Consider the following 27,755-nt stretch of genomic DNA (forward strand, 5'->3'; position numbering starts at 1 on the left):
CCAGCTTTCTTCTATCAGTGAAGGGGACTAAGATGGTGGTAGCAAAGGGATAGTTTTGGTGCTACAGACTTTCGGAATATGGTTACTTTTTGTTTGTTTGTTGTGGTTTTTGTTAGTGAAGTAAAAGATATCTGGTGTCTTGGTATTATAGGATCTTAAGGAAGGACTCAGCACCTTCCTACACTTCTTTTTCAGTTCCTCTGCCTAGTAAACTTCAGTAATGTCATTTTGGCTATAGGAAAGTACTGTAAATAAAATCACTTTGTATAAAGTAAATAAGCACAGCATTAAGTAAGTGTCATATAAACATTATTGTAAGTTTTATTTATTTATAACACTGTTATGGGTTAGTTATTGACGGCTTATAAATTTTTTGAATTACAGGGAATATTTATCAACTGCTACAGTGGTGATAAGAAACACAGATCCAGTGCACAATATAGTATTACTAGGAGAAAAAAATTAGACTGTTATTGGTAATTATATATTATAGAAAAGTAAATCTTTGAAGCAATTTAATTTAGGAAGGGTTTTAAATAATTTGAGTACTTCTCAGTAATGAACTGATTTTAAATTACAGGGGTAATACACATATTGATAATATAAATTCAAAGGAGAAAATGACACGTCACCCACACCTGCCACCTCTCTTCCTGCAAGTAACAACTGCTTATAATAAACTTTGCTTAGGTATGTTTATCCATTTTAAGTGTTTAGCTTGACGAGTTTTGACAAATAATTACTCCCTTGTAAGCACCATCACAATCAAGATGTAGAATATTTCTGTCCCCCTCAAAAGTTCCCCCATGTCCCTTTTAAAAAATAATTAATTAATTAATTTTTGGCTGCGTTGGGTTGCTGCACGCCGGCTTTCTCTAGTTGCGTCGAGCGCGGGCTACCCTTCACTCTGGTGCGCAGGCTTCTCATCGCGGTAGCTTGTTGCAGAGCATGGGCTCTAGGCGTGCGGGCTTCAGTAGTTGTGGCACACGAGCTCAGTTGCTCTGTGGCATGTGGGATCTTCCCGGACCAGGGCTTGAACCCGTGTCTCCTTCATTGGCAGGTGGATTCCTAAACCACTGTGCCATCAGGGAAGCCCCCCCCCCATGTCCCTTTGCAGTCAGTCCTCCTTTCCCCCCAGCTGCAGGCAAATACTAGTTTGCTTTCCGTCATTATAGACTAGTTTGCCTTTTCAACAGTTTTATATAATGTAATCACAATACATACTCTTTTGTGTCTGGCTTTTTTGTTTGTTTAATATAACATTAATATCATTTTGTAAATCAGACTTCTTCTCAAGTGCGACTTAATACTGAGATATTGGGCTGGCCAAAAAGTTCGTTCGTTTTTTCTGTCTGCTGTTACAGAAAAACCTGAACGAACTTTTTGGCCTACCCAACATCTTTGTATTCCAAAATGCTAAAGGATGGTTTTCCTTCATTTCACACAACACTCCCCAATTCTTCTCTTAACGTCTCTGCCAGATGATCATCAAGTTTCTCCCATCAATGAGGGTCTCACAACCACAAGAGGCAATCATGTTGACAGTTCCAAATGATTTATAGTCCCTTTATGGATAAAACTGATACACAGTCTCTTCGACATAAAATTCTTTCCCCACAACTTCCTCCTGCTATTTCCAAATACTATACTCTGGATTCTCACATCATGAATCGGTTTTAATATCTACAAGGCAATTCCAAAAACACCTTTAAAAAATAAAAATAAATCAAGCGGGTAATTTAAAAAAAAACAGCAAACAAAAAACTATTGCTTTGTTTACTTGGAGTTAATTCTTTTAAATTGCCGACCCATATTCCATTGTATGAATATATCACAATTTGTTTATCCATTCACTTGTTATTGGATATTTGGGTTCTTTCTAGTTTTGCACACTTATGAGTAAAACTGCTATGATATTTGTTTACAAGTCTGTGTGTGTGTGTTTTCTTTGGATAAAGACCTGGGAGTAAAATGGCTTGGTTATATGGTAAGTATGTCTTTAAATTTATAGGAAACGTTGAAACTCTTTTCCAAAGTTGTTGTAGTATTTTACATTCATATCAGCAGTATGTGAGTTCTAGTTGCTCCACATCCTCACCAGTATTGGCAGTCCTTTAAATTGTTGTCATTTTAGTGAGTGTATAGTGGTATCTTGTTATGGTTTTAATTTGCATTTTTCTCCTTTGTTTCCTTCTGAAATTTGTTAGTTTCACCTGTTACATTTAGGTTTATAATTCATTTTGAATTAATATTTGATATACTCTTAGATAGGGGTTGATGTTTTTCCAGCACTCATTGAATAACTTTGGTACTTTTGTTAAAAATCAGTTGATCGTATAGGTATGGATCTATTTCTGAACTCCATTCAGTTTTATTGATCTGTGTGTCTATCCTTATGCCATTACCTCACTGTCTATTGCTGGAACTTTATAGTAAGTCTTGAAATCAGATGATGTAAATCTTCTAACTTTGTTCTTCCTTTCAAGATTGTTTTGGCTACATAACAGACATCTGTATATCATTCATGCAACAGCAGCAGAATACACATTCTTCTCAAGTTCACATGGAATATTCTACAGGATAGATCATGTTACATTAGGCCATAAAAGAAGTCTCAATAAATAAAAAAAAATATTAAAATCATACTAAATATGTTCTCTGACCACAGTGGAATAAAATTAGAAATCAATAACAAAGAAACTTGGAAAATTCACAAGTAATGTGAAAATTGAATAACACATTCTGAATAACCAGTGGGTCAAATAAATCGCAAGGGAATTAGAAAACACTTTGAGATGAATGAAAATTAAAACAACATATCAGAATTTACTGGATGAAGCTAAAACAGTACTCAGGAAAATTTATAGCTGTAAATACTTAGATTAAAAAAAAAGTATAGGGACTTTCCTCGTGGCGCAGTGGTTAAGAATCCGCCTGCCAATGCAGGGGACACGGGTTCGATCCCTGGTCCGGGAAGATCCCATACATGCCGCGGAGCAATTAAACCTGTGTGCCACAACTACTGAGCCTGTGTGCCTAGAGCCCGTGCTCCGCAACAAGCCACTGTAATGAGAAGCCCGCACACAGCAGTGAAGAGTAGCCCCCACTCGCCGCAACTAGAGAAAGCCCGCGCACAGAGACGCAGACCCAACGCAGCCAAACATAAATAATAAATGAATAAATAAAAATAATAAATTAAAAAAAGTATAACTGAAATGAAATAGAAGAGAAAAACAATAGAGAAAATCAGTGAAACCAAAAGTTGTTTCTTTGAAAGTATCAACAAAATTCACAAACCTTTAGCTAGACTGATGAAAAACTTACCTTACAGAAATAAAACAGATACTAAGAGAATACTGTGAACAATTATAAGCAAGCAAATTACATAACCTAGATGAAATGGAAAAATTTCTAGAAAGATACGTACTACCAAACTGACTCAAGAGGCGATAGAAAATTTGAATAGACTTTGTAGCAAGTAAAGAGATTGCATTCATAATCATAAAACTTCCCACAAAGAAAAGCCCAGGACCAGAGGCTTCACTGGTGAATTCTACTAAATGTGGTATATCCATTCAATGGAATATTATTCAGCAACAAAAACAAGTACTGAAATATGCTACAACATGGATGAATCTCAAAATTAAGTAAAGAAGCCAAACCAACAAAAGGCCCACATATTATGATTCCATTTATATGAAATGGCCAGGCAGTCAGATCCATAGATACAGAAAGTAGATTTGTGATTGCCAAGGGATATAGAGTAGGGGTATGGGGAATGAATAATAAAGGGTATGTGGTTTTTTTTGTGGTAGGAAAATATTGATCGTTGCGCAACTCTAAATATATTGAAACCCACTGAACTTACATTTCAAAGGTAAATTTTATAATATGTGAATTATATCTGAATAAAGCTGTTACTAAAGAAAAGGCAAATTATGCTTAATACTAGCACAAATTACCTTACTTAATGAAGGCATTCAGAATGGAAAAGTGTATGTAATAAGATTAACATGGAGTTCTGTCTTCTAGTAATGCTGCAGTACCTTAGAGTTATTGAACAACTATAAACTCTGGACAAAATATATTAAAATTTTCACTTAAAGGTACTGGAGAGTGATCAAAAGCAGGCAGAAACTAGAGGCGAGCCGGGTAAAACATAACCATCTGATGAAATTTGTGAGTTAGTGGGTTTTAGTATGAGGGTCACTCTATAATCGTCCCACTTCTTGGTGCAGAATACTACAGCCTTATTGGCTCGAAGTATAAGAGTACAGAGTTCCAGGCTGACAAAACAGCCAGAAATCCTGGAAGATCAGGAGCTATAAAGAGAGTGAGGCCTAAAATTTGCATGTAAGATCTGCCCAAATGCTTGGCAATCTGCTGTATTATGCATGCACTTGCGTGCACACGTGCACACACACGCACACACACATGCACAAATGCTGGGCCATTTAGTTTAAGTTGAGTAGTAGAACATTAATTCTATATAGATTGTTTAAAGTTAAAGATTCAAATTGTAATCCCTAGTGAGAAAACTAATAAAAAAATAAAAAGGCAAACCTAAAAGGCTAGTAGAGCAATCAAACAGAATACTAAAAAAAAATTGATTAACCTAAAAGAAGGCAGGCAAGTGGGAATAGAGAAACAGACAAAAAATAGATGAGACAATAGAAAACAAAAATAGGACAACAAATGCCTAATTTCAGGCACATCGATAATTACATTAAATATAAATGAACTAAAGTACTCTAATTAAAAGGCAGAAATTGTCAGACTGGATTAAGAAGCAAGACCCAACTATATACTGCCCACAGTAGCTGCATTTTATTTTATTTTAATTTATTTATTTTTTGGCTCTGTTCAGTCTTCATTGCTGTGTGCGGGCTTTCTCTAGTTGCGGTGAGCGAGGGCTACTATTTGTTGCGTGCACAGGCTTCTCATTGTGGTGGCTTCTCTTGTTGTGGAGCAGGGCTCTAGGCACGTGGGCTTCAGTAGTTGTGGCTTGTGGGCTCTAGAGCACGGGCTCAGTAATTGTGGCTTGTGGGCTTAGTTGTTCCGTGGCATGTGGGATCTTTCCGGACCAGGGCTCCACCTCATGTCCCCTGCATTGGCAGGCAGATTCTTAACCACTGTGCCACCAGGGAAGTCCCAATAGCTGCACTTTAAATATAAAGATACAAATAGCTTGAAAGTAGAAAGATGAAAAATGATAATAGAGGTATGTACATTTTGGACCTTGATTTAGGTTATATATAAGGTAGATGTGTTTGCTTTTGGTACTCACATTGATATTTGATGAATTACTAAAGCATAAATTTGAATGAATGGCTTATATAGGTACACCTACTTTGTAGAGTAAATAACAAATCGTATTTCGTAGACATCATGAAGGACCAGTTATTGCAAGTACTTTCACTGTACTGTCCCAGGGAGATAGATCATGGTATCTTCATTTCTTAAATAAGGAATCTGGAGTTCAGAGAGTGAAGTGCTCAAGCACGTTAAGTAATGTGCTCAAGATCACATAACTAGTGGCACAACCATTCAGGTACTCTTTCCGTTGCATCACCCTTGTAGCTTTAATACCTTAAAAAGGTACATAGAAGTATGGTTTTTTAATAGTTTGAGTCATATTCACTAAGGCTTATTTTTTAAGCCTTTGCTCTTTGAGGTATAATTAACATACAATAAACTGCACATATTTAAAGTACACATTTGATAAGCTTTGACATATATATTCTCATGAATGCATCACCACAGTTAAGATATTGGATATATTCATAATGTGTAACAATTCTCCTTTCTCTATTTTGGGTAGCATTCTTGCATTAAATTATTTCCTGGTGTTGCTCTAAAATTTTAAATTCTTTGAAACATAAAGACCTATCTTCTCGTCCTGTCTTTCCAGCCCTCTTGTGTTAATCAAGAGAACTTATGTTTTAAAGGAATCCCATTGCAAAGTTATCTGTAAAGTGAAAAATCTCCTCCGTTTTTTAAAATGCTAGCTGAGTACTGGCGCAAAAACAGAAATATAGATCAGTGGAACAGGATAGAAAGTCCAGAGATAAACCCATGCATATATGGTCACCTTATACTTTGATAAAGGAGGCAAGAATATACAATGGAGAAAAGACAGCCTCTTCAATAAGTGGTGCTGGGAAAACTGGACAGCTACATGTAAAAGAATGAAATTAGAACACTCCCTAGCACCATACACAAAAATAAACTCAAAATGAATTAAAGACCTAAATGTAAAGCCAGACACTATAAAACTCTTAGAGGAAAACAGAGGCAGAACACTCTATGACATAAATCACAGCAAGATCCTTTTTGACCCACCTCCTAGAGGACTGGAAATAAAAACAAAAATAAACAAATGGGACCTAATGAAAATTAAAAGCTTTTGCACAGCAAAGGAAACGATAAACAAGACAAACAGACAACCCTCAGAATGGGAGAAAATACTTGCAAACAAAGCAACTGACAAAGGATTAATCTCCAAAATATACAAGCAGCTCATGCAGCTCAATATCAAAAAAACAAACAACCCAATCCGAAAATGGGCAGAAGACCTAAATAGACATTTCTCCAAAGAAGATATACAGACTGCCAACAAACACATGAAAGGATGCCAAACTCACTAATCGTTAGAGAAATGCAAATCAAAACTACAATGAGGTATCACCTCATAGCGGTCAGAATGGCCATCATCAAAAACTCTACAAACGGGCTTCCCTGGTGGCGCAGTGGTTGAGAGTCCGCCTGCTGATGCAGGGGACATGGGTTCGTGCCTTGGTCCCGGAAGATCCCACATACCGCGGAGTGGCTGGGCCAGTGAGCCATGGCCGCTGAGCCTGCGCGTCCGGAGCCTGTGCTCCGCGACGGGAGAGGCCACAGCAGTGAGAGGCCCACGTACCGCAAAAAAAAAAAAAAATCTACAAACAGTAAATGCTGGAGAGACTGTGGAGAAAAGGGAACCCTTTTGCACTGTCGGTGGAAATGTAAACTGATACAGCAACTATGGAGAAGAGTATGGAGGTTCCTTAAAAAGCTAAAAATAGAACTACCTTATGACCCAGCAATCCAACTACTTGGTATATACCCTGAGAAAATCATAATTCAAAAAGAGTCATGTACCACAATGTTCATTGCAGCACTATGTACAATAGCCAGGACATGGAAGCAACCTAAGTGTCCATCGACAGATGAATGGATAAAGAAGATGTGGCACATATATACAATGGAATGTTATCAGCCATAAAAAGAAATGAAATTGAGTTATTTGTACTGAGGTGGATAGACCTAGATTCTGTCATACAGAGTGAAGTAAGTCAGAAAAGAGAAAAATACTGTCTGGTAACTCATATACATGGAATCTAAAAAAAAAAAATCGTTCTGAAGAACCTAGGGGCAGGACAGGAATAAAGACCCAGATGTAGAGAATGGACTTAAGGACATGGGGAGGGGGAAGGGTAAGCTGAGATGAAGTGAGAGAGTGGCATTGACATATATACACTACCAAATGTAAAATAGATAGCTAGTGGGAAGCAGCTGCATAGCACAGGGAGATCGACTCCGTGCTTTGTGACCACCTAGAGGGGTGGGATAGGGAGGGTGGGAGGGAGACGCAAGAGGGAAGGGGATATGGGGGTATATGTATACGTATAGCTGATTCACTTTGTTAATACAGCAGCAACTAACACAACAATGTAAAGCAGTCATACTCCAATAAAGATGTTGGAAAAAAAAGTTAACCATAAATTCCAAAAAATTAAAAAAATAGAATAAAATGCTAGCCGACATCTAAGACTATGGATACAGTGAAATTTTGTCTGCAATGGAATTGGAATAGATTTTTTTTGAGCAGTTGAAATAAGTTTCACCTTTTTGATATTAGGTGTACAGTTAAACTTCTCCATCCCCTGCTATATTTTTTAAACTGTAGCTAGCAGACCAGTGGAATTTGGTAGAGAAGGTGTGAAGTTCCCTACTCATTCTTAAATATCCATACTAGACAAGACCTTTTTGATCAAAATGATGCTCATCTTGTGCTTCCCTGGTGGCGCAGTGGTTAAGAATCCACCTGCCAATGCAGGTGACATGGGTTTGAGCCCTGGTCCAGGAAGATCCCCCATGCTGCGGAGCAACTAAGCCCATGCGCCACAACTGCTGAGCCTGTGCTCTAGAGCCCATGAGCCACAACTGCTGAGCCCATGCGCCTCAAGCCTGTTCTCCGCAACAAGAAAAGCCACTACAATGAGAAGAAGCCCGTGCAGTGCAATGAAGAGTAGCCCCCACTCACTGCAACTAGAGAAAGCCCACGTGCAGCAACATATACCTAACACAGCCAAAAATAAATAAATTTACAAATAAAAAAATTAAAAACAAAATGATGCTTATCTTTCATATGATACCATTCAAATAGCAAATTTAATGTCATTTAATGTTCTGATATTTAGATTCTAAGTTGTTTGCTGCCCTTTTTTTTTTTTTTGAGAGAGAGAGCAGTGTTGGTACGTTTCAAGCTCATAAACTCTTGAGTCTTTGTGGGGGGAAATCGCTTAAGAAAAATGTCTTCTCTGGGAAATTTTGCTAATCCTCTCAGGCAGACCTATGTAGTTGGTACTTCCTGTGATCACACACAGTGTAACCCATATTTAAAGGATAAGAAAAGATGAAAGAACAAACCGTAGCCATCAGTGCGCTAAGCTGGAGTATGTATTTTAGTGAGATAAAATATGTATCAAGACTTCCCTGGTGGCACAGTGGTTGAGAATCCACCTGCCAATGCAGGGGACACGAGTTCGAACCCTGGTCTGGGAAGATCCCACATGGCGCGCGGCACCTAAGCCCGCGCGCCACAACTACTAAGCCTGCACTTTAAAGCCCGTGTGTCCCAACTACTGAAGCCCACGCGCCTAGAGCCCGTGCTCTGCAACAGAGACCACTGCAGTGAGAAGCCTGCGCACCACAATGAAGAGTAACTCTCGCTCGCTGCAACTAGAGAAAGCCAACGCAAACACCCAATACAAATAAACAAACAAACAAATAAATAAATAAAATATGTATCAGAATTTATGGCTCCTATGCAGCTAGGAAGCCCTTTTCAGTCTACATTCATCCTGGAAGTTGTTCTCTTCTCAATATACACGCAAGGAGCTATTAATAGCCTTCTACCATGGAGACGATTTAATGTTCTGGTATTTAAATTCTGTGTTGTTTGCTTTTTAATTACTATTACAGAAAGACTAAGTATTTCAAATTTTGAGCAGTCCCTCTAGCACAGGAAAAGGACAGGGAAGTCCTTTTACCCCAAGCTCACGATGCAAAATCATAAAACACATGAAAAAGTATTATAGGGCTTCCCTGGTGGCGCAGTGGTTGAGAGTCTGCCTGCCAATGCAGGGGACACGGGTTCGTGCCCCAGTCCGGGAAGATCTCACATGCCACGGAGCGGCTGGGCCCGTGAGCCATGACCGCTGAGCCTGCGCATCCGGAGCCTGTGGTCCACAACGGGAGAGGCCACAACAGTGAGAGGCCCGTGTACCACAAAAAAAAAAAAAAAAAAGAAACCCACAGAATGCAGGAAAGTATTTGCAAATCATGTCTGATACGGGACTTGTATCTACAGTATATAAAGGACTCTTAAAACTCAATAATAAAAGGCCAACCCAATTCAAAAATGGGCAGTAGACTTGGATAGACATTTCTCCAAAAAAAATATACAGATGGCCAATAAGCACATGAAAAGATGCTAAATATCATTGGTCACAATGAGATGCCACTTCATGAAACCCACTAGGATGGCTAAAATAATAACAGTAATAACACATGTTGGTGAGAATGTGGCAGAACGGAAACCCTCATCATTGTTGGTGGGATTGTAAAATGGTATAACCACTTTGGAAAGCAGTTTGGCAGCCTCAGAAGGTTAAACATTGAGTTACAGTGTGATGCAGCAATTCCATTCCCAGTTGTGTACCCCAAAGAAATAAAAATATTTCTCCACAAAACTTATTCATGATAGTAAAAAAGTAGAAATAATCCAAATGTCTATCAGCTAATGAGTGGGTAAATGTGGTATATCCTTACAATGGAGTATTATTCAGCAACAAAAGGAATGTAGTACTGATAAAAGGTAACAACATGAATGAACCTTGAAAACGTTGTTATGCTAAGTGGAGAAACCAGTTACAAAAAAGCATATAATGTATGATTCTATTTATATGACTGCCCAGAAGAGGCAAATCTTTAGAGACAAAAAGTAGATTATTGTTGCATAGGACTGAAGTGGGAGTTGGGTAGAATGGGGAGGTGACTGCTAAAGGAAATAAGGTTTCTTTTTGTAGTGATGAAAATACTCTAGGGACTTCCCTGGTGGTCCAGTGGTTAAGACTCTCCGCTTCCATTGCAGGGGAGGTTGAGGTTTGTTTTTTGTTGTTTTTTTTTTCTCTTGCAACATTTAGCAAGCCCAGCTTTTGGAGTGAGACTTGAAGTGACCCAAGGTTAGCTTTTTGCCAGGGCAACAAGATTGAAATACAAGGGGCAAAGGTGTTGAAGTATGAGGACTATGTAAGAATGAAGCAAAAACAGGAAGGGGTTAATAAATTGGGAGAAAGTCAAGGAGCTAAGAGACTAAAGTAATCTTTGTGGATCTAGGTCAGTCTGTCAAATGGCTAATTAATGGGAAATTGTTTAATGCCTTAATTGGATGTAGGGAGAGTTTTGCCACTAGGGTCAGAGATTCTTCAAATTAGAGAACATTGTACATAGTGTTTAAGGGAAAGTCTGGCCATTTCATATTAAAATGTTGACCATTCCAGAGTTTTTGAATGAAATGTAAAACATCCAAAATTTATCCTGATTGGACTGGCAGATCTCTGGCTGGTTCTTGATGAAAGGATTGCTGGAAATTTAGAAAAAAAGAAGAACCTGTACCTGGCCAGCCTATTGAACTGGGCTGTTTGAAGTATTGTTGAAGACACCAGGGATGTGGTCAGAACTTGGTTTGGAGAGGAAAACTAAGCCAGCTGCTAGTCACTAGTGATTATAAGGGCACTGGTGACAGAAATGAGAATGGGCACAAGGTGATATGGTTAAATGGTATAAACCTTTTCCACAGCTGGGTGGAAGCAGTGGTCTTGAAGTGGTATGGAGATAGATGCAACATTGATGCTGACACATGTGGAATATGGAAGCATCATTAATGATGATGAAGGTAGCTAATATTCTTTGAGGACTTTCTGTGCCATGCCCTGTTCCCATTATAAACATTTAACATGAATTTGACTCATTTGTCGCAATAATCCTATGAGGCACTGTTATCATTTCATAGAGAAAGAAGCTGAGGTAGAGAGACCAGTAACATTCCCAGAGTGTCATCAGCTTTGCGCGTGGGGGAGCCAGAATTTAACCCTAGACCGCCAACTCCAGAGCAAACGTTTCTAACCACTGTATTGTGCCATTGTAGGATAGTGCACTCATGTAATTTGTACAATATGTATTCAGTGTGTGTTGAATAATTTACATTAAACCTTAGAAGAAAGTTGTTCAATATAATTTTGGATGCTTTCTAATTTAATGATAATTTTGTTGGATATTTTATGGAAAAAAATATAACCTAGAGCAGTGATTAAGAGTGTGGTTCCTTGGGCCAGCAGCATCAACATCAGTATCATCTGGGATCTTTTTTATTTTATTTATTTATTGATTGATTGATTTTTGGCTACGTTGGGTCTTCGTTGCTATGCGCGGGCTTTCGGGCTTTCTCTAGTTGCGGCGAGCGGGGGCTACTCTTTGTTGCAGTACACGGGCTTCTCATTGTGGTGGCTTCTTTTGTTGCGAAACACGGGCTCTAGGCACGTGGGCTTCAATAGTTGTGGCACACGGGCTCAGTAGTTGTGGCGCACGAGCTTAGTTGCTCCACAGCATGTGGGATCTTCCCAGACCAGGGCTCGAGCCTGAATCCCCTGCATTGGCAGGTGGATTCTTAACCACTGCACCACCAAGGAAGTCCTCATCTCGGATCTTGTTTGAAACAAATTCTTAACCCTTACCCCAGACCTGTTGCTGAGAAATCTGGGAATGGAGCCCAGCAGTGTGTGTTTTAACAAAGCCAGTTTATTCTGATGCAGGCTAAAAATTTGAGAACTACTAACCCAGAGCAAAGTGTAGTATGAGAAGGTGAATGAGAGTTTGAATTAGACTGGAGTGATACTGAGGTTGTCAGTGTTTTCTGGATCACATTCTTAGGACTGAAATCTGATGGGAAATTATTAGCATTAGTTTACACTCTGCATGACTGCAGTTTGGTGTGTTGATGCTACTGGTCACAAGTGAGATGGGAGGCAAAATGTCAGTGGATCACAACTATTGACAACTCAAATGCATGGTTGTATGTCAGTAGTGCTATTTTCTTTCCTTTAAACATTTAAAAAATTTTGTAACATTTGATATACAAAAATAGATAATGTAGATATAAGTTTTGAAGCAATAATAAAAGAAATATCCATGAATCCAGTACTCAATTTAAGAACTAGAATAAAAGCTATCTCTCTGATTCCCACCCCTAGCTTCCTACCAGAAGTAATCCACGCCTAAGTAGGGGCATTCTTGTTCAATTCTCCTGTCGCTGTACTGGCCATGGCAGGGCTGGGGGACTTGTACCCTAGGGGTTGGGCCTCTGTGTTGTAGTGAAAGTGCATGTATGACTCCAGAGCCAGAGCATGTATGATTTAATTCCACATATAAAAGAAAAAAAAAAGCCACTGTCATAAATGTAAATCATTACTTTGCTTTTCCAGATTTACCATATATGTCTGTATCCTGAAATAACATAGCATTTAATTTTGCTTGCTTGTTTTTTTATATGAAATATTCATACTGTATTTATAACAGGAAAAGATAAAAAAATTTTTTTAACATTTCTGGATTCATTTGTGTAGCTGTAGTTCATTCATCCTCATTGCTGAGTAATTGTTGTCTCACAATTCATTTGTTTTCTTTTTAATGAACATTTGAGTTGTTTTCAAAATTTTTTGCTATTACAAACCAGTGATGCCAGAAACCACTTATATATATCTCATGATGAGTATATTTAGGAGTTTCTGTAGGATTTATACCTCGGAGTAGAATTGTTGTGTACTTGGGTATTTTTCATCTTTACTATATTTTGCCAGATTTTCTCCCCAAAATGGTTGTACCAACTGACATCTCACCAATTACTCTACATCTTTATGAACACTCGGTGATGTTATACCTACTAATGTTTTGGCAATCTTGAGTGCAAAATGGTATCTCACTGTGGTCTTAATTTGTATCTTCCTGAGTAATGAGGTTGACCACCTTTTCATGTTGGCTATTATTGTTTTATCTTCTTTGAAATGCCTTTTCTTGTCTTTCTTCTGTCTTTTCCCAGTGATGTATGAGTACTTTGTATATTCCGGGTATTTATTAATTATTGTTCACGCTTCTAGTATTCTTCCGGTTTGGTTTCTTTTTTCACTTTCTGTGTGGCATCTTTCAAAGAACAGAAATTCTAAATTTTAATTAAGTTATTCTTCCGGTTTTAGCATTTTTGTATTCTGCTTAAGAAATCTTTCTCCACTTAGGGATCGTAAAGATATTTTTCTTTAAAAACTCACTGTTGCTTTTATAAATTTTCAAACCATCTAGAGTTGACTTTTCTGTATGGTGGTATAGTAGGTATCTAGTTTCTTTTTTTCCCCCACATGGGTAATTATTTGGCTCAGACCATTTATTGAACGGCTGGCCTGTCTTTTTCCCAGTGGTCTGCAATGCTATCTCTATCATATCAAGTGTCCATGTATGTTTGGGTTTATTTGAGGGATATCTTCTATTGGTGAATTTATTTTCTACTCTAATCTGTATGTACTTTATAATATATCTTTAAAAGTTTGCAATTTTTAAAATTACAGCTAAACATAATTAATAGTAGTAACTTAGTATTAAATATCCAGTGTTCAGATTTCCCCAGCTGTCTTTTATGTATAACACACATGCACACGTGCTAATGTATGTATAAATCACATTATAGTTTGTTTGGATCAGTATCCAGATAAGGTCCATGTATTGTGATTGGTTGATATGTCTTTTAAATCTCTGTCAATCTGTAGGTTCCTACTCCATTTCCCAAGCCACTCCCCCTTCCCCTTTTGCCTTGTTGCTTGTTGTTGTTAGACAAATGGGGTTGTTTATTCTGAATTTTGCTGATTGCAACCTCGTGATGTTTAGTATGTCCTGTTCTTTTTATTTCCTGTAAGTTGGTTGTTAAATGTAAAGGCTTTGTACCCTCCCTCCCTTCCTTCCTTCCTTCCTTCCTTCCTTCCTCGCTCCCTCCCTTCCCCAAGACTGATTTGTATGTGGTATTATATACTATAAAAAAACCAAACATTTTGAGATATAATTCACATACATTTTCATATCTGCTCAATATGCTTATTTTTAGCATATTCATACTAAATATGAGTTGTGCAGCCATCGCCATATCCAATTTTAGAATATTTTCATTACCACAAAAAGGAATGTTATGTCCTTTAGGAGTCCTTCCCCATTCCCTCCTCCCCCGCAACTAATCTTCCTTCCTTCCTCCCTCCCTTCCTTCCTATGCAGCTAGGCATGTGGAATCAGGGATCAAACCTGTGCACCCTGCAGTGGAAGCGTGGAGCCCTAACCACTGGACCGCCAGGGAATTCCTTAATCTACTTTCTATCTCTATAGATTTGTCTATTCAGGACATTTATATAAATGGAATCATATAATATGTAGCCTTTTGTGACTGACTTCTTTCATTTAGCATAATGTTTTCAAGGTTCTTACATGTTATTAGTATACGTGAGTACTTCATTCCTTTCTATTGCCGAATGATTTTCCATTGTATGGATATACCACATTATATGTATCTATTCATCAGTTGATGGACATTCATTTCCACTTTTTGGCTGTTGTGGATAGAGTTGCTATGAACATTCATGTACAAGTTTTTGTGCAGGCATATGTTTTCATATCTCTTGGGTATATACTAGGAGTAGAGTTGCTAAACCATGTGGTGACTCAATGTTTAACCTTTTGAGGAACACCCAGACTGTTTTTCAGTGGCTACACCATTTTGCAATCCCACCAGCAGTGTATGAGAGTTCCAGTTTCTCCACATTCTCACCAGTACTTAGCTGTCTTCTTTACTTTATCCATTTTAATGGGTGTGTCGTGATTTTGATTTCTGTTTCTCTGATTGCTAATTATGTTGAACATCTTTTCATGTGCTTATTGACCATTTGTTTATCTTCTTTGGAGAACTGTCTATTCAGATCCTTTGTTCATTTTAAAATTGTATTGTCTTATTATTGAATGGTAAGGGTCCATTTATGTCGTCTAGATACAAGTCCCTTATCAGATATATGATTTGCAAATCTTTTCTCATTCCATGGGTTGGCTTTTCACTTTCATGGGTAACATATAATTTTTATTAGGTGGTACATAATGTTGGGTTCTTTTTGTGATATTAGCAACCATTGATGAACATTGCCTAGATCCATTAATTTGTTAACTGTTGTAAAGTGGTGGTATTTAAATTCTACAACTCCTTCTTTATAAGAATTCTGAGTTTGAAGTTAATGTTCCGTCAGCACATGGAAGATTATCATTTCACTGCCCTGGGGCTTCCATTGCTTTTCAGAAGTCAGCTTTGTCATAAATGCCTTGAAACATGAATGAACCAGTTGGTGGCAAATTTAGTTTTTATTGTCCCAGAGCTATTGTTTTCTAACTGTATCACCACTTGACAGGCCAATTTTATATCCTTATATAGTCTTCTACCTCCTTCTCCCCAAGTAAAATTTTTACATTTGCTTCAATTAGTATATTTAGAAAAACAGACTGGGTAGCCCAAGGAACAAGTATATAAATATCTGTATTGTAGAGAATTTTAAAAACAGGCTTATTTAGGTATAGTTTATATATAGTATAATTTGCTCATTGTTAGTATAAAATTTGAATTTTAGTAGATTTTTCAGTTGTGCAGCCATCACCAAAATCCAGTTTTAGAATACTTCCATCACCCCAAAAAGTTCCTTTCTGTCCTTTTCTGAAATTATTTATTTATTTTTGTTATAGAGAGTCTTAACCTGGAGTTGACAGAGGCTTTCTGATGGCTCTAAAACCACATGAAATTATATGTAAACAATATGTTCTATAGGGCCTGTGTTTTTAAAAGGGCAAAATTTTAATAAAGTGTCAATTATACAAATGCAGGCTTCTCTTGTCTTTAGGGTTGACTGGGGATATACAAATTACTATGTTGAAAAGTTGCATAGGAAAATATGACTATGCTACCAACTGGATGCACATTTAGGTTCATAAATTTTTTTTAATTTTTATGGATTGCTTTTTCTTAAAGTTTAATTTTGTCATACACATATATAATTCATTTTCATACGGTTCTAAAGTCAAATGTAGCCTAGTTTCCTTGAGCTCTCTACCTTATTTCCTCCCTATTCCCATATATTTATGTGTAAAATAGTTCTATGCAATCTATTTTATGTATTTCTTTCAGTATTTTTTTTTTTTTTTTTTTAGAGAAGGCTTTGGGTCTTTTTTTTTTTTTTTAATTAATTTTTGGCTGCATTGGGTCTTTGTTGCTCCACGCGGGCTTTCTCTAGTTGTATCAAGCGGGGGCTACTCTTCGTTGCGGCACGTGGCCTTCTCATTGCGGTGGCTTCTCTTGTTGCGGAGCATGGGCTCTAGGCGCGTGGGCTTCAGTACTTTGGCACGTGGGCTCAGTAGTTGTGGCTCGTGGGCTCTAGAGTACAGGCTCAGTAGTTGTGGCACACGGGCTTAGTTGCTCTACGGCATGTGGGATCTTCCCAGGCCAGGGCTTGAACCCGTGTCCCCTGCATTGGCAGGTAGATTCTAAACCACTCCACCACCAGGGAATCCCTTTCAGTATGTTTTTTGATATTTTAGAAGGTTTATATTTTTGTTACGGTGGTTAGTTAGCTTTATTTAGTCCTTTCTCTTTTAGTTATTATCTACTGCTTCCCTATTTTGTGCATTTTGGAAATTGGTAGTGACCTCTTCTTCCCCTCCTCCTCAGCATCTGATGTAAAATATATCCTTTTTTTAGAAAGGTTTTTTTTAAAAAAGGTTTGCTTGTTTATTTATTTATTTATTTTTATGGCTGTGCTGCACAGCTTGTGGGACCAGGGCTTGAACCATGCCCTCAGCAGTGAAAGCACTGAGTCCTAAACCACTGGACCACCAGGGAGTTCCCTTTAAAAGTTTCTAAAAATTGACCTTTATTTTGAGATAATTGTAGAGTCACATGCAATTGTAAAACACAATACAGAGAGACCCTTTACTTAGTTCCCCCAATGGTAACATCTTGCAGCGTTATAGTAAAATACTGATATTTATACAGTCAAGATATAAAACATTTCCATCACCACAGGGATCTCTCATGTTGCCATTTTGTAGCCATGCTCACTTCCTCCCATCCTGCCCTCTCCTCAGCCCCTGGCAACCACTAATCTCTTCTTCATTTCTATAATTTTGTTACTCCAAGAATGTTATATAAATGGAATCATATGGTATATAACCTTTTGGCATTGGCTTTTTTTCTCTTAGCATAATTCCCTGGAGATTCATCCAAGCTGTCGCTTGTATCAATAGTTTATTCCTTTTTATTGTTGGATAGCATTCCGTGGTATGGATGTACCACAGTTTCTTTAAACTGCGAAGAATGTCTGGGTTCCAGGTTTGGGTTATTATGAATAAAGCTTCTATAAACATTTGTGTACAGGTTTCTTGTGAACATAAGTTTTCATTTCTCTGGAATAAATGTTCAGTAGTTGCTAAGTCCGATGTATTTGCACATTTAGTTTTTTAAGAAATGATTTTCCAGGTATTGTTTTACATTCCCACCAGCAATGTAGGAGTTCCTCCACATCTTCCCCAGCATTTGTGTTGTCTCAGTTATTTAATTTAGCTGTTCCGAAAGGTGTGTAGTAATAATTCATTTTGGTTTTAATTTGCATTTCCCTAATGGCTAATAATATTGAACATCTTTTCATATACTTATTTGCCATCTGTATCTCCTCTGATGAAACATCTCTTCATTTCTTTGGCCTGTTTTCTAATTTAATTGATTGTGTATTCTAATTTTGAGTAAGAGTTCTCTGTATATTCCAGATACCAGTCCTTTATCATATATATGTGGTTTGCAGATATTTTTTTTCTGTCTCTAGCTTGTCTTTTCATCCTCTCCACATGGAAGCTTTCTCAGAGCAAAATGTTAACATTTTGATGAGGTCCAGTTTACCAGTTATTCCTTTTGTGGATCATGCTTTTAGGGTCAAGTACTCTTTGCCTAGTTCTAGATCCTAAAGTTTCTTAATTTTCTTCTAAAAAATTATAGTTTTACTTTTAAACATGATTCATTTTATTTTTTGTGTAAGGTATGAGTCTTAAGTTGAGGTTCATATATTTGTCTATCAATATCTACCTGAACAGCACCATTTGTTGAAGAGTCTTAACTTTCCTCCATTGAATTGCTTTCATACCTTTGTCAAAAGTCAGCTGAGCATACTTGTGTAGGTCTGTTTTGTGTTCTCTGTTCTATTCCATTGATCAGTGTATGTATTTCTTCACCAATATCACACAAGTGTTTATTACTATAGCTATATAATAAATCTTGAAGTTAGATAGACTGATTCCTCCCACTTTTTTTTTTCTCAAAATTGTTTTAGCTATTCTAATTACTTTGGCTTTCTGTATAAACTTTAGTATTACTGGGATTTGAAAGCAATTATGCTAAGTCTATATATCATTGTGAGGAGAATTGACATCAAGTTGAGTCTACCAATCCATGAACACAGTGTGTCTCTCCATTTTTTTTTTAGATTCTTGAATTCCTTCATCAGTGTTGTATCATTTTCAACATCTATATCCTGTACATGTATTGTTAGGTTCGTACCTAAGTATTTATTTTTTTGAGAGATTATTAATGATATTGTTTGTATTTTTAATTTTGATGCCCATGTGTTCATTGCTAGTATATTGCTGGAGGAATCAGACTCCCTGCCTTCAGACTATACTACAAAGCTAAAGTAATGAAAACGGTATGGTACTGGCACAAAAACAGAAATATAGATCAATGAACAGGATAGAAAGCCCAGAAATGAACCCACACACCTATGGTCAATTAATCTATGACAAAGGAGGCAAAAATATACAATGGAGCAAAGACAGTCTCTTCAATAAGTGGTGCTAGGATTTCCCTGGTGGTCCAGTGGGTAAGTCTCCGCTCTCCCAATGCAGGGGGCCTGCGTTTGATCCCTGGTCGGGGAACTAGATCCCACATGCATGCCACAACTAAGAGTCTGCATGCCACAACTAAAGATGCACGCCACAACGAAGATGCTGTGTGCTGCAACTAAGACTCAGCACAGCCAAAATAAATAAATAAATATTTTTTAAAAAGTGGTGCTGGGAAAACTGGACAGCTACATATAAAAGAATGAAATTAGAACATTCTCTGTATTTTTAATTTTTATGCCCATGTGTTCATTGGTAGTATATAGACATACAAATTGATTTTTATATTTTTATCTTGTATCCTGTGACCTTGTTGGACTCACTTATCAGATCTACCATACGTGTGTGTGTATATGTATCTGACGTCCAGAGACATCTGTCTTGTCTTGTCTTTTCTTTTCTCTTCTCTTTTCTTTCTTCTTTTTCTTTTTTTTGAAATCCATTAGTCTTTCTAATATATCATGGTATTGGTTTTTCTGGGTTGATTTCCCAGGTACATTGTGTGCTTTTTCAGTATTTTATTTCAAGTCTTTTAGTTTCAGGATATTTTTCCATTTAATTATTATCTTTATTGTCACTTTAATTCTAATAATTTTCACCTTCATTTCTTTTTGATTAAAATTTTAGTTCTTTGCACATTCTGTATCTCTTAAGCATTACCTGTTGTGTTGTGTTATTGTTCTTGGTTAGGTTTCTGAAATATTTTTTTATTTTATTTCAAATTCTTTCCTGATTTCTAGTACCTCATTACTGAGTTTTTCTAATTCTGTTTATAATGTTCTTTTACATCTTCTTTCATTCTCTAGGATATAATTTTTACGTGTTTTGTTGGTACAGCTTTTTGGTAGTCTTTTAATGCATCATTCTGCTCCTTGTGTCTTATGGCATAGAATTTGACCGCAATCCTTTTATATTGTACACTTTATAATAGGTTTTCCTGAACTCTTTGGAGTGAGTGGGGAGTCAGGATAGCTTTGCTAGCTTTACCACTCTAGAACCCCTTCTTCTGTTTTTTTTTTAAGTGAGTAAATTAAAAAATATATATATATTTATATATCTTCCTATTTTCTGAGATCTGGCTCTTGTTTCACAAACCACTTTTACCTGGATCTTCTCTTTACTTTTCCCCAATTGCGCATGTCTTTTTTTTTTTTTTTTTTTTTTTTGCGGTACACGGGCCTCTCACTGTTGTGGCCTCTCCCGTTGCGGAGCACAGGCTCGGGACGCGCAGGCTCAGTGGCCATGGCTCACGGGCCTAGCCACTCCACGGCATGTGGGATCTTCCCGGACCGGGGCACGAACCCGTGTCCCCTGCATCGGCAGGCGAATTCTCAACCACTGTGCCACCAGGGAAGCCCCGCGCATGTCTTGATCACCTAGAATTCTTCTTTTGTTTGTTTGTTTATAAATTTATTTATTCATTTATTTAATTTTTGGCTGCATTGGGTCTTCGCTGCTGCACGCGGGTTTTCTCTAGTTGCTGAGAGCGGGGGCTACTCTTTGTTGCGGTGAGCGGGCTTTTCTTTGCGGCGGCTTCTTTTGTTGCGGAGCACGGGCTCTAGGCGCGCGGGCTTCAGTAGTTGTGGCTCGTGGGTGCTACAGCACAGGCTCAGTAATTTTGGCGCACGGGCTTACTTGCTCCGCGGCATGTGGAATCTTCTAGGACCAGGGCTTGAACCCATGTGCCCTGCATTGGCAGGCAGATTCTTAACCCCTGTGCCACCAGGGAAGTCCAGATCACTTGGAATTCTTTTTCCGGAAATTTCTTTTCAGTTATAGGGCCTTTTCCAGGTAGGGGGACTTAGCCCCTTGTTTTTGAGTCTACTCTCGTCATATTTTACAGTGTTAGCATGTGCAGAAGATCCCTTCCATTTGCAGCTATTCTCACATTGCCTTTCTAAACTCTAACGATTCATGATTTGGGGTTCTCCCCTCAAGTCCTTCAGTTACCCAGTTACTTCTGCTCTTCTGTTTCCTTCTGCAGATATGCAGAAGGCCCATGTGAGTCCTATAGTTGGTGATTTAACCAGATCCTTCTTGTATTTGAGAATTTGTGGGGTTACCTTGTTACCCAATCTTGTAGATTTTATCCATGGGGTTTTGGTTTGGCTGTCCTGGTAACCTTTTTTTTTTGGCCGTGTGGCATGTGGGATCTTATTTCCCCTACCAGGGATTGAACCTGCACTCCCTGCATTGGAAGCAAGAGTCTTAACTGCTAGACCGCCAGGGAAGTCCCATCAAGAGGTTTTATTCAAGAGAATGGCAACACAGGTTTGCATTAAAAAAAAGAATGATCTGGCTGCATTGTGGAAAACTGATTCAGTGCATAGAAGGAGACTGGTTAGGAGACTAGTAGTGATCCGGGTGACATGTGACATGATGGTGGCTTAGTCTAGGATAGTGGCAGTAAAGCTAGAAGGTTTGAATATTATTTTGGTGACTCCATTGGATGTTAGAGAATGAGAGAGTGAGTAGACATGGATGATCTCCCAGGATGGGGGTTCTTGCAACAGTTTGGATGGTTGCACTGTTTCCTAATATTGGGAATATTCATGGAATCGTAGGGGATGTTTTTTTTGGGAGGGGAAGATGGGGGAGCAGGTGTGATATTTATAAGCAGCTGAGTTTGAGGCCTTAAAATGATCTGTCCTCTAATCCTAAACATACACACGTGCACACATATTTTAATTCTTCAGCGAGCCTTTTCCTGACCCTCTGATCATGTCTCCTTCTGATATAGAACTTTATTATTTACTTTCCTATCTTAACTTTTAACACACTCGTGTTACTGCTTATTATTACCATCTTTTTCCCTAGAACAGCTGCTGGCAAACATTTTCTTAAAAGGAGAGATAGTAAATATTGTAGGCTTTGTGGGCCAAGAGACAAAAATTAAGTTAATGTAGACACAATATCATTTATAATGTAACCACTTAAAAATATATGAACTATTCCTCTGGGGCCCTGCAAAAATAGACAGCTTGCCAGAATTGGCCCATAGGCTGCAGTTTGCTCACCACTGTACTAGACTGTAATTGCTATACTTGCCTCCTAGTTGCAGGCATATTGCCCTGGAGCATTTTGGTTGAATTTAGTAAATTTTTATCAAATGAGTGAATATTATACTTACAGATTTGAAGCCCAGGCGAGAGAGCTGAATAAAGATAGATATTTGGGAGTGGTCTTCAAACAGTAATTGAAGACATAAGAGTAGATGAGATCACTTGGGAAGAATGTAAGGGAGGAGAGGCCCTAAGAAGAAGCCTTTTTCTGTAACTTAAACAGAGAGGAGAATGAGTGATGACTAACTCAAAGGTACTTGTATCATAGATGGTAGTCAGTACCTGTTGCTAACTGACCTAAGCCATTTGGCCATTTACACTCATAGGTTCTTTTGGATGAATAGGAGGCCTTTAACTATATAGACAGGTGAGGGCAATAGGCGGTTTTCCTTAGAAATTTTACTATCAGTGAGTTACGTTATTTTTTTTCTTTTTTCTTTCTTTTTGGCTGCTCTGTGCGGCTTGTGGGATCTTAATTCCCCAACCAGGGATTGAACCCAGGCCCTTAGTAATGAAAGTGCTGAGTCCTAACCACTGGACCGCCAGGGAATTCCCAGTGAGTTATAATAAAATAATAAAACAAGCCTTAGACAGAATGTGCTACCCATACAAACATGTATTAGCAAGCAGTCACAAAAAGTCATATAGCTTGTTTTATGGGTTTAGCTCATTTAGACTCTACTACCTTGTAATAAAACTTCAACCCTAAGCACATACCAGAAAGATCTGACTAGGATTAGCAGACAGAATCCTCCAAGATGCGGTGGGACACAGGATCAAAAGGAAGCTTAGACTCAGAAACTTCTCTGAAGACAGATTGCAGGGCTTGTCAGATTCTTAAACCGCAAACAGGTAAAAATCAAGACACTTGTACAGTGTTTCCAGTTAATCCGTATATCTTGAAGAATTCCAGTTCAGCAATATAAAATTATTTCCAACATCTCTTATGCTAATTAACAAACACATGTCTAAATTCAGATGTTGATATTCAAAACACTTACTAATTGGGAGCTAACCTCTGATTTGGGCACTTCACATGCTAACTAACCCCCTGTGAAGTGTGGATTCCTAATTTAGAGTACTTCAGAAGTTAACTCATCACTTCTATCCAAGCTGAAGTAGTACTTTAATGGAAATTACAGTGTAGCAGTAACTTGATCATACTTTGGAGGGGATAGGCTGCCTGGGTCTTTTTGTTGTGTACTATCTTATAACAATTTGTAAACAATTAAATGTAGTAGTTATTGCAATGAAAATACTTTTTCTTCTCAGCTCTAGTAACAATTGGGTTAGATGTTTATACAGGCAAATTTTGACAATTGGTGCAATTCTAATCTTCAAGTGAATAAAGACAGCTTTCTTTACAGAGTGATCAAATAACACTGCATTAATATTGATATTTGATTGCTCAATATTTATTACAGCTTGTATGATTAATTTATACATAAAGCATTCTCTGTATTGATAGTGTTGAAGCCTAAATGCAGAAACATATTAAATATAGAATTCGATTCAGGGCTCTTTCTTTGTACTGCTGAACCCTATTAGTGATAATAGTTTTATCAGTGCATCATTCCATCACATTAAATAAATGTTACTAATTTGAATTTTGTTTGGCAGTTTTGTTTATATTTAATATATATCTATATTTAAGCACGAGTTTATATCTAGGTTAATATTTCAATATATTTAACAAAGTTTGTAATTTGGGTTCCATGGGATATTTTTTCCCTGCAAAGAGATTAATTTATCACTGCAGTTTAAGAAAACATGACAGAGGTACCATAACAAAAGAATCATTAAATAAAATAATAGCATACTGCATCTAGCAGTATATATTAATAATAATAATATACCATGACATACAACCTTTATTCTGAAAATGTAACCATTTATCATATTTGTATGTGTAATAAAGTAATCCATTATATCACTATGTCAAGGGGAGAAGGGATATCTAGTCATTTCACTAATTCCTGTTAAGACATTCCTGATAGAGCCTCTTAGTAAATTGTAGAAGGATACTTCTTTATCTTTTGATACAAAATATCTATCCCAAATTTATTTTCATTTTTATGTGATTTTAAGGCCATGACAATGAGGCATTTACTTTTTTTAAACATGAATCGTTTGCAATAGAATACATTAGTTGCAAGCATCAAAAATCAGCTCTGGCTGACTTAAGAGCAAAACCATAATTTATTAGAAGAATATGAGGTGGTTCAAAGAATGAGTTAATGAACACCGGGTAACTAGGAACACAGCAAGTTCAGGATATAGGCATGGTTCACTACCTTGTCCAAATGCTTCCTTTGGAAATTAATGTGCTTTTTTTTTTCTTTCTTTCCATTTTGCTCTAGGTTTAGAGTTATAGGGGAGAGTTCTGCTGGCTGAGTTTAAGCTCATGCCCTGTTTTTGCTAGGAGAAAGTGAGATGCTTTAATAGATGGTTCCATCAAGACTGTACACAATGGAGAGTATATAATTCCCCATAGAAACCTGGGTGCAGTTAGGAAACGGGGATGGATCCTAGGCAGCCAAGCTCTACCTCCCACTCCCCACAAAACTAACCAACAGATATCCAGTAAAATAGACAGGAGTTTTGGCTTTTTAACCTCCTGTAGTTCATCATTTAAAGTCTAAAACGGATTAATCCTTAATCTTTAAAAATAGAATCTTAAACAAATTTAAATCTTAAATGTCAGAGGCCTTAATTTATGTACTAGCAGTATCAATATTTAGATACTTATGAAATTTTTGTTTTTCTTTTTAGACAATGCGAAGACACAGAAATGAAGTGACAGTTGAACTGCGAAAGGTAAGAGTGATTTGTGTTTAATAAAAAATAATTAGATTTTTTCTGATGTTAAAATTTTGTATAACTTGAACAATGAAAATACTATGGCAAATTAGTGGCCATCCCTAAAACTACACAGCATAAAAATATATCATTAAATAATTTATAATGGAATACATTTATAGAAGCTTCCATTTATTGAGTTACCAGGCACTGTGTGAAGTACTTTACCACTGTCATTGAAATTCTCACAACATCTGATGAAGTTACTATTGTTTTTTCTTAATAACCTCTTTCTGTGTGGGCTATGTGCTAGACAGAATTCCTCCACCTTCCTCATGTAAAAGTTACATGTCCTTGTTAAAGACACTTTAGAAAAATAAAGTAGAATAATCTTGTATCTTACCAATTGAATGCAACTACTGTTAAAATTTATTTTCTTTTCTTCCATTATTTTTGAATTACCTTCATTAGATCGTGTTTTCATGCAAGCAGATTTTATTTTAAGCAAATTTTAATTACCAGTTAACAAAGTACACATAATAAATTCTGTCTATATACATGTACATTAAAAAAAAAAAAGATTTGAAACTTATTTCTAAGTCTTTGTGTTTGTCTTAGATTAGATTTTCTTGATCTAATTCACTCCTAAAACTCATATATTAAATTATCATCTTGAAACTTTTCAGTTTTAGAGAGAAAGAAGGTCTTGATTCTGAGAGTACACACTCTCTTACTGAGTCACTAGAATCAAATGGACCTGTGCATTTATTTACTCAATAAGTATTATCATACCCACTTTGTATTATTAATTTTTACTCAGCATCGATGTTATGCTCCTTGGTATAGTATATAGTTCCTGAGATCCATTCTCTTGTACCCCCTCTGCTGCATTTTTTATTAAATTTGAAAAATACTTGCTAATCCCATGTTCTTTCAACTCCTGAACTTCATGGATACTTACAGATTAACATCAGTGCAAGTTTTTTCAGCTCCTTGGGTCATTTGGACCAGAGAAGTGAACTAAACCTTAGCTTAATAAAGTAAGGTGAGCCCCTTGCCAGTCATAACACTTTGGACTTAGCTTATTTTTCTTTACTTTTTAACTTTTTATTAACATATCACACACCTACAGAAAAGTCAACACAACTTAAGTGTACAGCTTGATGAATTTTCACAAAGTGAACACATCTGTGTAACCAGCTCTTAGATCAAGAAAGAAACACTACCTGTATCCCAAGGCCCCTTCACAGTTTCTGCTTTCCCCCAAAGGCAACCATTATCCTGATTTCTAATATTATAGATTATTTTACATATTTTGCATATTTTGAACTTTATATAAATAGAATGGTGTTTATCCTTTGTATCTGGTTTTTCATTCATCATGTAAAGATCATTCTCTGTAATAGAGCTGATAGGAATAAAATTGGAATTAAGTAATTATTCATTTGTTGTTATCTCTTCACATTACACCAGCTCTCCCCAGATGTGAACCTTCACTTTCCCTTAACTTTTCATGCTTGGAATACAATTCTGAAACTTCTGTATTGGTCTTAGTATTACTCAGAATCCTCTCCTGTTTTAAGCTTTTTCACCCTTCTGATATGCTTATAAATCTAAGCTATTCATTTATATTTATATTTGGTGATTTGTTCCTTTTATAGTTGTGCTGCCCTCTGTATTTAATTTATAGAATTAAAATTTCTTGCTTATCAGAATACATCTTTTTAAATATTCACCTTGGTTTCTTTAGAGACCGCTTTCTTATCTCTCCTTTTTTTTCCTTCTGGATAACATTATTTCCTTTCCAATTACTATGATTAATTCCTGAAAAATCCTTGTAGGAGGATCAAAATGAAATTAACTGAAGAAATCTCAAGCAGTTCCTTATTTCACATTTTAGAATTCCCTAAGTAAGCAGCACAAAGTGACCCTTTCCTGAAACAAAGCCTATACTTCAAAGCTTAATTGATTTTGATATAATTCTCCAGAGGTGTGTAGAGCCCTTCAAAAGAAGATTCCTCCACTCTTTATGGTCAGAGTGTCTGCCTCTGATTTCAGCCTTGCTGTCTCTATTGCTCCATTGAGGAGACAGCCACAGCATTGTTATTACTGACATTGAGATTCTTGAAAATACAAGAACGAGAACTAGTTCCCAGTTTCTTAGATGAGCTCTACACACTTCTGTTAGATGGTAAGCTTCTAAAGTGAAGGTAGTAACCACACTCCCTGACCCAGCCCCGACCCCCCACCCCAGTACTCCCAGATCTCTCTCCTAGCCCATCCCAAAATGCCAGTCAAATTCTGGACATGTAGTTGGTACTCATTACATGCGCATGTTCAAGAATTTAATTGAATTATGATATCTTAAATTTTTACTTAAATTTAAATCATTTATTGAAGCTTTAAGAAAAACACTTTAGATATAGAACAGTGCTCAGAAGCACTGATCTGTGACAAGTCAGGGAGCTTGTGTCAAAATGTTAAACAAGACACTGCTTCCTTTACCACGGAAGTCTTTCTGCCTAAATAAATGAATAATGGAACTAAATGGTGTATTTATTT

At 37.1% G+C, this 27,755-nt stretch overlaps 1 protein-coding gene across 1 annotated transcript in view; it reads left to right on the forward strand.

The window, feature by feature from the left end:
* Positions 1–27,755, forward strand: part of KPNA3 (karyopherin subunit alpha 3) — an 83,673-nt gene that overhangs the window by 16,528 nt on the left and 39,390 nt on the right. The window contains exon 2 of the mRNA XM_082602285.1: positions 25,167–25,211. Coding sequence (XP_082458411.1) covers positions 25,167–25,211 — 45 coding nt within the window. The remainder of the gene's footprint in view (positions 1–25,166; positions 25,212–27,755) is intronic.

This window comes from Mesoplodon mirus (assembly GCF_964341445.2).
Source record: "Mesoplodon mirus genome assembly, chromosome: 17".
Lineage (NCBI taxonomy): Eukaryota > Metazoa > Chordata > Mammalia > Artiodactyla > Ziphiidae > Mesoplodon > Mesoplodon mirus.